Raw genomic sequence first — 13258 nt, 5'->3', positions numbered from 1 at the left:
ACTATTCAGCATCTGTATAGAGACACGGGGGTGTTCCTTAGACTCCAATGTCAAATTTCCGCTCTGCATTTTGAATATTAGACGTGATAATCTCAGTTTTTTTTTTCATAAACAAATGTCTGTTTCATTATTAGCTGGCTCTGACTCTGGTTAAACAGTAATGATTCAGTTCAATCTAAATTCATGAATAAGCTCAATCTAAATTCATGAAAGCCTTTGCCTCTGAAAGTGTACTTTTATTGCACCATCTTCCCTGATTTAATCTTATTCGAGTTCTTATTTTGTTTTGCCACTTTTAATTTTTAATGTGGTTAATGGCTTTTCTTGTTGTTTTTATGTTCTTTGCTTGCTATGTAAAGCACTTTGAAACTTTGTTTTGATAAGTGCTCTCTCTCTCTCTCTCTCTCTCTCTCTCTCTCTCTCTCTCTCTCTCTCTCTCTCTCTCTCTCTCTCTCTCTCTCTCTCTCTCTCTATATATATATATATATATATATATATATATAAATGCTGTTGGTACAATTTCCACAAAAAAACAAACTCAAGCTCTGCATATGAACCATGAAAGGAACTTATGCATCTTACTGCAGTCAGCAGTTGGTCCACCAGAGAGGATAGGCGGGACTTCCTCTCCAACAAAGATGGTGTATTGATAATGCATTCAAGTGCTCCTTGGATGGTCCCATTTCCCGAGTTGGGAAGTCGTTCTTCTGACATTGATGTGTTCATGAACTTTTTAAGTTGTAGTGTGGAAACGACCTGGACACTAGATGTGCTGTACGTTATTGCTCAGACTTGTTGCTGCACCAGCACATTCCCTAAAACCACTAAAATGTTACTTTATCTGAGCTGTTAACAGGGCTAATGCCATGTTTCTGCATATCTAACGTCACAAGTGGGCAAGTTATGTACGAAAATTTTAGCCAACTTTCTGAGTTGTTGTTCCAACTTGAGGGGGCATTCGGGTGAATTTTCCAAGTAGGGAACTAATTTTTTCCAATTATTCCAACACCATGTGAGTGAACGATAACACAAGATCTTAATGCCGTGATCAGACTACACGATTTCAGCCCGATTTTAACACGATTTTTTCGTCGCCAACTAATTTCCAGCGTGGAGCCCAATTATGAAAGTTGAGAACGACGTCAACAAGTAAAAGATAGCAATCTAATGGACAGTGGACATCTTCTGGATTGCCATTTTACTGACATACAGGTTAAGTGGTTAAGGTTAGGGTTAAAATTAGGCATTGGTTTACTAATTTGTCTCATACAGTAGTTTTTGTTATCACTCCCTGATTGCACCTGTCTCACACAGATGCTGGAGGGTACCTTCCACACACTGTATTGATGCTTTGTCATGGGATGAGAATTGGCTCATTTTATTCATTGAGGTTTCAGATGAATTGTTTTCATCCAACACATTCCAGTATTTTAACAAAAGTGTCTGATTTTGTTGTTTCTAACCATAAAACCTGTCAAAGCATGGTGTGACACACACACTTTCTTCCTAGCTTTAAAATCCTATGCCAAACAAATGAACGATCCACTATTATTTAACATGTAATGTCACCTGAAAAAGCCTTGCTCTCACGTAAATGTTGTGTGGCTAGCTGTGTAGAGTCTGACAAAGGTAAAATCTACCATGAAACAGAACTAACGTCTCACACACCAGGTCAGTTCAGTTAGTATTTGTAAGTTAATACACTTCTCTACCACAGTGGCTCCTAAAGTCTTAGGACCAAGTATCACCTCTGATCCAACCAAAGCATCAACGGTACCACCTACAAGATACTGTCTCACAGAAGCCACAGAAAATCTCAATGACCGACATGAGCTCACACAGACACACACACAGACACACACACACACACACACACACACACACACACATACACACAGACCTCCAACAGGCTACCTTTTCTGGCAATAGCTAAAGTAATAGAGGCCAGTGTGTCCCTCTCGGTGAACTGGGTCCAGCTGTTTAGCAGCTCTCTTTCAAACACATCGTATGTGACAGTTTAAGAAGTAAGTATTAATTTTTGCGAGGTATTCATTGTTTATCTGAGTTAATACTGCTGGTGAATGTAGAGTTATGTGTTTGTGAAAGCGACGTATGAATTATTTACACAAGTTGTTTGTGCATGTGTACATGGGCTGCACGTAAGACGAACAAACTTGTATTATTAAAATTAAACAATAGGTGGGGGCGTCCGGGTGGTGTGGTGGTCTATGCCGTTGTCTACCAACACGGGGATCATCGGTTTGAATCCCCATGTTACTTCCGGCTTGGTCCCTATAGACACAATTGGCTGTGTCTGCGGGTGGGAAGCCAGATGTGGGTATGTGTCCTGGTCGCTGCACTAGCTCCTCCTGTTTCAGTTGGGGAGCCTGTCCGGGGGGAGGGGAAACTCGGGGGAATAGTGTGAGTCTCCTACGTGCTACGCCCCCCTGGTAAAACTCCTCACTGTCAGGTGAAAAGGAGTGGCTGGTGACTCCACATGTATCGCAGGAGGCATGTGGTATAGTCCCTTCCCGGATCGGCAGAGGTGGTGGATCAGCGACCGGGACAGCTCAGACGAGTTGGGTAATTGGCCAGATACAATTGAGGAGAAAAATCGGGAAAACGTCCAAAAATAAAAAAGATTAAACAATCGATAATATGAAAACGTTTTATGCCTTTTTTATTTTTGATTGTAAGTTACACACATCCAATAAACTAATCAATTACAACTGCGTTAGCTAAAACTGGACTCTATCAGAGAGCCCTAATGAAAGACTGTCGGTGTAAAAGCTGAAGCCATGCCTCATTTCCCTGTCACAGATCCTGGTCCACGTGGGCTTCTTGACAGAGGAGTCTGGAGACGTGTTCAGCCCGAAGGTGTTGAAGGGGGGTCCGCTGGGGGAGATGGTCCAGTGGGCGGATATCCTCACTGCTCTCCATGTTCTAGGGCACAATCTTAAGATCTCCATGTCCGTCAAGGAGCTACAAGGGTGAGTCATCCTTAAATGCTAACACACCTACTGCGCTAACGCCAGCTCGTCTGATTTATTAGCCACGGCTTCTCACAATTTCCCCCCCAAAGATAGCAATATCGCACAAATGTTTCAGTAATTGAAGTGCTATGTTACTGTCTCTGAAAGAACAACTCCACACAAAAATAAGTTTGTTTTTTTTGTAGTTAAAAACTGAAATATCTGGTTTTATCCCAAACATCATTCTTAAAATCTCAACATTCCCAAGCAATGTTATCATATCTGCATTTACTGTGATGAAACTGCCAACATAGCGCCCCTGCTGGTTGAATTCTGCCATAGGCGTGCAGTCCTGGATGCTTATGTGTCAAAGTACTTTTTTCCACTGACAATATGACTGTTGACTGATAAAAGAGACAATCTGACCCCCCCCCCCATTTCCCCTGTGAAACTAAAGTTTCCTCTTCTTAAAAAAAACCCAATAGTATTGACTGACATGTGTCTCACTGAATAATTCAGTGGATTTGACCGCCGCTAGAGAGCTTGCTTGTGAGCTCCTGTCACTTTTGCCCCACTGAAAATAAAATGATCGCTTAACAAGAAGGGAGGCAAACTGCCCGCCTCAGAATGGTCGCTAATGAGAGCGTCTTACATCAAGTGAATGCAGATTACATCAGCTACACGGCGGAGGTCTAGGTTAGGCATGGGGGCCCGGACGTGCTGCTAAGCAATTTATCGCTTCATTGATCCCATATTGACACCTCCCTGTCCCCATTTCCCCGTCAATGCGGCAGTGTTGTTGAATGTCTTTTCCCCCTCTGTGTCAGCATGCCGTGTGTTTTGCTGACCGATACTGCCGTGGGGCTGGTGCAGTCATACGCACCACGCTCACTGACACAAACATACACACATATACATTCACGTTTACTGGCAGACGTAAATCTGTCCTGTTGAGAAAGAGTGCTCAGGGCCGTTCTGTCTGCTTGATGCGATATCGACTCCTCTAGCGGTGTATATCACACAGATACCCACCATCCCCAGGTCAGCCCCATGGAGATGGATCGCTAACACAGCGCAGCAGTGCAGGAAGTATGACTATGGTTATACTGGAGGGTTTTTTTTTAATTGTCTTCTTCAAAATCTCCTTTGGGGACCTCTGGATCATTCTGTGGATAGTCTGTCTTTCTTTAGCCTTAATTGGGTCAAGATGCTTTGTCTTTCTGGTCGTTGCGAGGGCACAGGGATGGAGCGTAGATCAATATGACGACTCACTCTTTTAAAGCACTGGCTGAACCGGGCCACTTTAAATTCTTCACTGCCTGTGACAACTCGCACAAATCATAAATGAAGTACTGTGTCGACCCTCGGGTCTTTGCGGCCACCGTCTGAACATATGATGGCCTTAGAGGGGGCAGAAGAAATGTCAAGAAGAATCGGGGGCCTTTGATTTAACAAGTCCAGGTGTGGCCTGACAGCAGCCAGATCCAGAGTCGGCTCAGAGTGGTGGTGTGGAAATACTGAATCAATCAATCAATCAGATTTTATTTGTATAGCACTTTTCATACAAACAAATGTAACACAAAGTGCTACACACAGTAAAACAGTGAAATCAATAAAATCTCCCCCCTCACAAAAAATGAATGAATAAAAGTACAGGCAAATTTTATAAAAGTACAAACGAGTTTAAAACTGAGTTAGTAAAATAAATAAAAGTGTCATAAACACTGATTAATTAAAAGTAACAACAGAGCAGAATATATAAAAATTGCAAAATAAATAAAACACACACACACACTATGAATTTAGCTGTAGGCTGTTTTAAAACGTAAGGTTTTTAACCTGCTTTTAAAGTTGTCCAGTGTGGAGGCCTCTCTCAGGTCCTCAGGCAGGGCGTTCCATCTACTAAATAGAGAATGCAGCATCCCCTGCTCTAGACCTAGCACGAGGGATCGTTAAAAGACCACTGCCACTGGACCTGAGAGTTCTTGCTGGTTTATAGGGAATTAACATGTCTTTTATATAGTTTGGTGCAAGACCGTTTAGCGCTTTGTATACAATTAAAAGAATTTTAAAATCAACTCAAGTTTTAACGGGGAGCCAATGCAGAGATCTAAGAACAGGTGTAATGTGCTCATACTTTTTAGTTCCGGTGAGAACACGTGCTGCCGCATTTTGAATCAATTGTAGTTGATGCACAACTGATTTTAGGAGGCCAGTGAATAGTCCATTGCAGTAGTCTAATCTACTTGTTATAAATGCATGGATTAATTTCTCACATTCTGGTATTGATGGAAAGCCCCCTAGTTTTGAAATTTTTTAAAGATGGTAAAAGGCTGATCATGTGAGATGGATGATGTGGCTCTTAAAATTTAGACCACCGTCTATGATTACACCGGGATTTCTAGCTTCACCTTTGCACTCCAGATGCTGAAGGTGCGTTACGGTTGAGAATGCCATATGGGGTACCTCAGTGGGACTGCTGGGAAAGAATAAGTTTTGCAAGTTAAGGCCGTTTTACATCAAATGCAATTCTTTTGTGAGGCTTATTCGCACGTCAGTGTAATAATCTAAAACAGATATTACTAAATGAAACCATCCACAAACAGCGTGATATTTTGCTCTGTGTAAATGTGACATTTATTCTATTCTCATTGGCATCCACTTTTCTCCACGAATTGCCTGCGGAAGAATAGATTCAACCAATTATGTCACGCAGCGGGACGGTGCATCAGCTCATTGTCTGCATTTCCTTGTAGACGCCAGGCTTTGATAAAGCCTAGAAAGGACGAAAAGACAGTGAATTGAAAGAAAATTCATACAAACTGGCTCTCTGTCATCCTGAAGAGCTGCCTGAAACAGCCAGCACGCTTTGAGTTCTTGGATCAGACAGCGGCTCCCCGTGACGTTCCTCTCCTCTAAACCTGGATGCACCCAACATCTTTTTTTTTTTTTTTTTAAATATTGCCAAGTCATTAGCACTTGATGCTGTTGAATCTTTTTATTTTTTTTATGGGGGGGGGGACCCCCCATTTTTCTCCCCAATTGTATCCGGCTAATTACCCCACTGTTCTGAGCCATCCCGGTCTCTGCTCCACCCCCTCTGCCGATCCGGGGAGGGCTGCAGACTACCACATGCCTCCTTCGATACATGTGGAGTCACCAGCCGCTTCTTTTCACCTGACAGTGAGGAGTTTCACCAGGGGGACGTAGTACGTGGGAGGATCACGCTATCCCCCCCCCCCCCCATAACACGCGCCTCACCGACCAGAGGAGGCACTAGTGCAGCAACAAGGACATACACCCACAGACACAGGCAATTGTGTCTGTAGGGACGTCCGACCAGGCCGGAGGTAACACAGGGATTCGAACCAGCGATCCCCGTGTTGGTAGGTGACGGAAAAGACCGCTACGCTACTCGGATGCCCCTGTTGAATCTATCTTGTTATCTTTTTTTACTGCGGCTCTTTATGAGAATTCTGGTGTCTGGACCACCGTACATGTAGCCCATTGCTGAAGAAAAAACATCTAGAATACCACATTCATTTTCGTCATGCCTCGCAGCGAGCATCACTTCCTGTGTGTGAATAAAGGATCACAGCTTGTTTGTTGGTATTGTGACAAAAATGTGTTCATCTCACCAGACCATCTGAGGCCATAGCAGCAGAAGTAGGTGTTGTATTGAAATGCCAGAGGTCTCGATTTGTTGTGTACACACTCCAGATCTTCATAAATTAATATAGTAATTATAAAATGTTGCTTTGAATCCTTCTTTCACTGTCAGTCCATCCAAAAAGTTGGCAGGAATAACAACTGTTGATTCTAAGGGCCCTTACTGACGGAGGTCCTCAAAGGTTTTGGTAAATGTGGTTAAAAAAATTTTCATTTATCAGTTATTGAAATTGTCAGAGAATATGTGTACTAACAACCTTTTCCAAACAGCATTTGCTAGTCAGGTAATTTCAAGTAACTTAACAATAATGACTGACACAATGCGGCGTAGCATAGGCCAGGGTTGAAAAAAGAAAAGAAACCCACTGTGGTTCTTTTTCCATGGGGCCAGAACCCCGAGGTGTAGTCAACCTTACCTTTTTGCACCGTTTTATTTTTCTCCAACGTTATTTCCCATGGTCCCTGGCTTTCAGGGAGGGCAAAGACAAACTAAAGTTGAGGTTAAACCAAAGCGATAACACAATTTTGCCGTCACCCAGTCATGTAGGAAAGATGGTGTTTCTCCTCCTCCGTGTCAGGACGGTGTTTCATCACGCTGTTCCAGGATGAGATGGTTACAGCTGACGTTGTCGCGCACACTGCTCCAGGTTGAACTGTAACCCGCAGAAGAAGAATCAAATGGTTCACTCAATTAAACCATTACATTGAAAATTCATTTCTTTATTGGGGGGTATTTTAGTCCCCCTGTTTTCTCCCCAATTGTATACAGCAAATTACTCCAGTCTTCCGAGCTTTCCTGGTCACTTGCTGCTCCAATCCCTGTACCGATCCGGGGAGGGCTGCAGACTACCACATGCCTCCTCTGATACATGTGGAGTCGCCAGCCGCTTCTTTTCACCTGACAGTGAGCAGTTTTGCCAGGAGGACGTAGCGCGTGGGAGGATCACACTATTCTCTCCAGTCTCCCCCCCCCCAAACAGCTTTCCTGGTCACTTGCTGCTCCACCCCCTGTACCGATCCGGGGAGGGTTGCAGACTACCACATGCCTCCTCCGATACATGTGGAGTCGCCAGCCGCTTCTTTTCACCTGACAGTGAGCAGTTTTGCCAGGAGGACGTAGCGCGTGGGAGGATCACGCTATTCTCTCCAGTCCCCCCCTGAACAGGCACCCCGACCGACCAGAGTAGGTGCAAGTGCAGCGACCAGGACACACACCTACCCGCAGACACAGCCAATTGTGTCTGTAGGGACCTCTGACATGGATGTATTCTACTATAATACATCCATGACGCCCGACCAAGCCGATGTAACATGGGGATTCGAACCAGCAATCCCCGTGTTGGTGGGAAATGGAATAGACCGCTACGCTGCCCAGACTCCCTCTAATTCATTTCTGATGATACTTCCCATATCATTTGAAGTGACATTAATCTAAAAGCAGCATATGCAGCCAGTGTCGTGTCATCTGAATGTCACAACGCTGCGACACCGTGGCGAGAACGGAGACAACATTTAGTTTTTCTCTTCGGGGTGACAAATTTATATTTTAAAAGAAAACCAACAAAACAAAACCTATTGATTTCCTGTTTAGCAGCCGAGCAGGAAATACAGCAACAGGAAAGAAAACACATTTCTTTGAAAAGGTGGACGCGACCGTAGTGAATCATCCAGTATATTGCTCTTGGTTTTAACCTATGCCTCAGCTGATAAAATGCGGCAGATATTTTGAGGCATCTGCTCTGAGAATGATTACTTCATTGTAAGGTGTAGTGTTTAAAAAAACACTAAAAGATTGTTAATGGGCCTCTATTCTTGAATCAGTCCTCTGCAGTCAGAAATGGACGTCAAGGAGGCTGGCGGCAAGCCATAATAAGGATTTAATACAGCTACCCAGGCATCCAGGTCTATTAAGCAGCCACAAGTCACACAAAGGGAGAGACAGGATGGAAAAAAGACCCGAATGGTAAAAGATAAAAAGCTTCCATTTTCTGTGAGATCTGGGCTTGCTAATATTAATAATGATCTGTTTTCTTAAGTCAAGTCAGTTTTATTTGCATAGCCCAATATCACAAATTACAAATTTGCCTCAGGGGGCTTTACATCAACACAGCATCCTGTCCTTAGACCCTCATATCGGATATGGAACAACTCCCTAAAACAAAAACCCTTTAACAGGGAGAATAAATAGGAAGGAACCTCAGGGAGAGCAACAGAAGAGGGATCTCTTTCCCAAGACGGACAACGTGCAATGGATGTTGTGTTTACACAATTTGGATTGGAATTATAATGGAATTATAAAATATATGAAGAGGATGATGTCAAGCAGTGTCTAGGTGCCACCGGAACAGCCCAGGACCCGTGCCACATGACCACCATCAACATGTATACCTGACAGGAGGTCTACATGGTGATGATGACGGTCTAAGGCGAGGGTCAGAGTTCAAATGAACTCATCTGGTGTTGACAGTGTTTTACTGTCGTCATGTGGATTGCGGCTGGGGGAGCCTGGTCTGCTGTGTCCGGTGGGCCCAAGGACCATAGCCCTGCCCAGAGCTGCACACAAAGAGGAAGCACCAAGGGCGGTCTGACAGGACATGGAAGAGGGGCAGGGGTGCTCTGGTTTCCCCCACCATCAGAAAGACATGCATGTTAGGGTTAATACTCCTGTCTGTGCCCCTGACCAAGGCATGGCAAGATGAACTGGAGTTGGTTCCCGGGCGCTGCACAGCAGCTACCCAATGCTCCTAGCTACACAGCTAGGATGGGTTAAATGCAGAGCAGAACTTCCCCACGGGGATTAATAAAGTATATCAAAATCAAAAATCAAATCAAAAAGGCTAAGCTAACAGCTAGCCCATGCAGACCAGCAGTTCTAACAGTCATCCTGGCTGGCATTTGCTCTCTTTGACAGTGATTTTTTTTAATATATTTATATATATATATATGTTGGATATATGTGTTGTAGTTTTGTATTTTTTTGTAGTTTTAATATATGTGTTCTTGTAGTTTGGATGTGTGTTTTTGTCTTTGTGTTGCACTGCTGTGGGCTGGGGGGGGCTATTTTTCATTCCATTTCCTGTAAGCAAGTTCATGAAATGAAACGAGAAATAAATGTTCCTGATTCCTGAAATAATTTGAGAGTGAACACAAACAGCCTTCATAGACAGACTAGGCTATATGTTTGTGCTGAATTTCACCTTGGACGTTGCTCGACAAACAAACCCAGGTTTTGACAATTATCTTCACATACATGTCGCACTGGCAACCTCCAAAGTTTTTCAGCTGTTCAAGTCGATTCCTGTGCAAGGCATAGGAGAGGCAGATACTCCCATATCTCTGCAGCTCTCACCGGTGCCATCATCAGCATTTCACGTAGACAGAGGTAACTTTCACAACAATGAAATGAAACACAATATGCAATCCTTCAGCGGCTTCGAGAAACAATTACAATCAGCCGTTTTTGTCCTGTCATCAGATAGGAGTAGGCAACCGAGTTGAGCATTTGCGCGTTGCTCAGAAAGCACCCTGGGGAACCCACTGAATAATCCGCAATTTGTGAAACTGCACCTCATAGAAAACCATGAATCCACCCCTCGAAACCCCTGAGCGTGCTTTGTCGAAGGTATTCTTCCATATTCAATGCCAACGTTTTACATTGTTGTCGCGACGGTTGCCAAAATGCTTCTGCTGAAGTGTTTGGTTGAATAGAAGTTAATTGTGTAAATCGAACACCGCTCTCTATAGATCAGTAAATTAGGATTGAGAGTTATGTCTTCCCCGTGTTGTTTTGGTTGTTTGTCTATTCAGTGACTGGTCTCTCTATCTCTCTCTCTCTCTCCCTCTCGCATCCGTCTGGACTCCCCCCCCCCCCCCAACTCCAAATAGCAGTACAAACATGCCAAACGGGACAAGACAGGGGTAGTATGGGATTTATAAAGGCTTTCAGTTCGTCTCTCCAGCACGTACAGACACGCAGCAGGAAGAACAGAGATATAACTAGGCGGCGAGGAGGGATGATAATAGAAAAGAAAAAAAACCAGAAGAAAACAAGCTGACAATTTAGACAGGGAGGCAAACAGAGGGATGAATGGAAAACCAGACAGACAGGAGGAAAGAGAGACAGACAGACAGACAGACAGACAGACAGACAGACAGACGATAACCCAGAAGAGACTGCACAAATTCGCTTCACAGCAAGCGTGGGTTTGAAAACAAACTGAACATAATCCAGTGTCTGGGGTCTGTCTCCACACACCTCTGCAGCAAGTGTGTGTGTGCGTGTACATGTCTGTGTGCGTGTCTGTGTGTGTGTCTGTGTTTGAGACAGTTAGAACGTGGATGTGCTTGCAATAACATGCCCGTAACTGGACGGTTGTGTGTTTGCGTTTGATTGAGAGCCTGTTTGTGTTTATGTGTGCGTGCCACGTGACAGATCCGAGGCTTGTGATTGGCTGTGGAGGAAGTGTGTAACTGTAATTGGCCACTGAGGGCATGTTGTGTTATATGTAGCATACTACACTGTGCATTGCCAATCAATGGTGCAGACAAATGGGCAGATAGAGATCCCGGAAACCCCCAACTCACACAAGCACGCACGCACACACACACACACACTCAAAATTTACAAAGAGGGATTTTCTGCTCAAGTCAAATTACCTCCTCCAGACTGCAATCACTTCCCGATCTTAATGTTTCATTGGCTGTGGCAACTGTCCACATTGTTCTGTACTGTTTGATATGACTGTGGGCTCATCCTTCAGTACGATATGACTGGGCTCACCCTTCAGTACGGTATGACTGTGGGCTCATCCTTCAGTACGATATGACTGTGGGCTCATCCTTCAGTACGATATGACTGTGGGCTCATCCTTCGGTATGCAGGGATGGAATCTTCCTTAATCTGTCTCTGTTGTGACTGAGTAGAAACACATCTCAGCCACTGTGCTGTCACTGTGAGAATAGATGGATGGACTGATTAACACGTCAAGGAATGGAAGGAAAGTGCTGACTGTGTGTGTATGTGTGTGTTTGTGTGTAGAGATGGGTCGGGGGTTGTGTGTTTGTGTGTAGAGATGGGTCGGGGGTTGTCTGTTTGTTGGGTATGCAGCATTGGTTCACTTTTTTTTTACATTGAATTGTTTTTAAATATTTTTTGATTGGTGGTCTTTGTTTTTTGGAGTTATCTACTACTACTACTACTTCCGGCTCCTCCCATTAGGGGTCGCCACAGTGGATCATCCGTTTCCATTTCTTCCTGTCTTCTGCATCTTCCTCTGTCACACCAGCTACCTGCATGTCCTCCCTTACCACATCTATAAACCTCCTCTTTGGTCTTCCTCTTTTCCTCTTCCCTGGCAGCTCCATATTCAGCATCCTCCTCCCAATATACCCAGCATCTCTCCTCCACACATGTCCAAGCCATCTCAATCTTGCCTCTCTTGCTTTGTCTCCAAACCATCCAACTTGAGCGGTCCCTCTAATAGAATCATTCCTAATCCTGTCCTTCTTCATCACTCCCAGTGAGAATCTTAGCATCCTCAACTCTGCCACCTCCAGCTCCGCCTCCTGTCTTTTTGTCAGTGCCACTGTCTCCAAACCATATAACATAGCTGGTCTCAGTACCATCTTGTAAACCTTCCCTTTAACTCTTGCTGGTACCCTTCTGTCGCAAATCACTCCTGACACTTTTCTCCACCCACTCCACCCTGCCTGCACTCTCTTCTTCGCCTCTCCTGCACTCCCCGTTACTTTGGACAGTTGACCCCAAGTATTTAAACTCATATGCCTTCATCACCTCCACTCCTTGCATCCTCACCATTCCACTGTCCTCCCTCTCATTCACGCATAGGTATTCCGTCTTGCTCCTACTGACTTTCATTCCTCTTCTCTCCAGTGCATACCTCCACCTCTCCAGGCTCTCCTCAACCTGCACCCTACTCTTCCTCCAGATCACAATGTCATCCACGAACATCATCGTCCATGGAGACTCCTGCCTGATCTCGTCCGTCAACCTGTCCATCACCATTGCAAACAAGAAAGGGCTCAGAGCCGATCCTTGATGTAATCCCACCTCCACCTTGAACCCATCTGTCATTCCAACCGCACACCTCACCATTGTCAGACTTCCCTCATACATATCCTGCACCACTCCCACATAGTACTTCTCTGCAACTCCCGACTTCCTCATACAATACCACACCTCCTCTCTTGGCACCCTGTCATATGCTTTCTCTAAATCCACAAAGACACGGTGTAACTCCTTCTGGCCTTCTCTATACTTCTCAATCAACTCTATACTTCTCAATCAAATGTCTTTTTGGAGTTTGCGCTGTTTCATTTTTTACGAGCACCACATATTAATTATACTCACACTTACATATGCCTGCACACATTCACACGTGCTCACTGAACGATATTTTTTATCTCTCTATGGCTTTCTCAGTTATAGTATACACACACACACACAGCAAAAATAAACACTCAGATGCAACTTGCTCTCCCTATCCATTACTAACTCACACGTGCATACATACTCACACATGTTGCATGCACACACAAACCTGAGCATATTCAGTGAAGCCTCTTGCATCTCTGGCTCTCTGCTGAGTGTGCACTCC

General features: G+C 44.4%; 1 protein-coding gene across 1 annotated transcript in view; it reads left to right on the top strand.

Moving 5' to 3' along the window:
* LOC130112896 (alpha-1,6-mannosylglycoprotein 6-beta-N-acetylglucosaminyltransferase B-like) overlaps positions 1–13258 on the top strand; it is a 271529-nt gene that overhangs the window by 140724 nt on the left and 117547 nt on the right. Inside the window, exon 8 of the mRNA XM_056280419.1 lies at positions 2821–2990. Within this exon, the coding sequence (XP_056136394.1) occupies positions 2821–2990 (170 nt within the window). The remainder of the gene's footprint in view (positions 1–2820; positions 2991–13258) is intronic.

Source organism: Lampris incognitus, chromosome 5 (assembly GCF_029633865.1).
Source record: "Lampris incognitus isolate fLamInc1 chromosome 5, fLamInc1.hap2, whole genome shotgun sequence".
In the NCBI taxonomy this organism is placed as follows: domain Eukaryota; kingdom Metazoa; phylum Chordata; class Actinopteri; order Lampriformes; family Lampridae; genus Lampris; species Lampris incognitus.
Note: the sequence above shows the minus strand (reverse complement) of the source record. Positions and strands in the feature narration are given on the sequence as shown.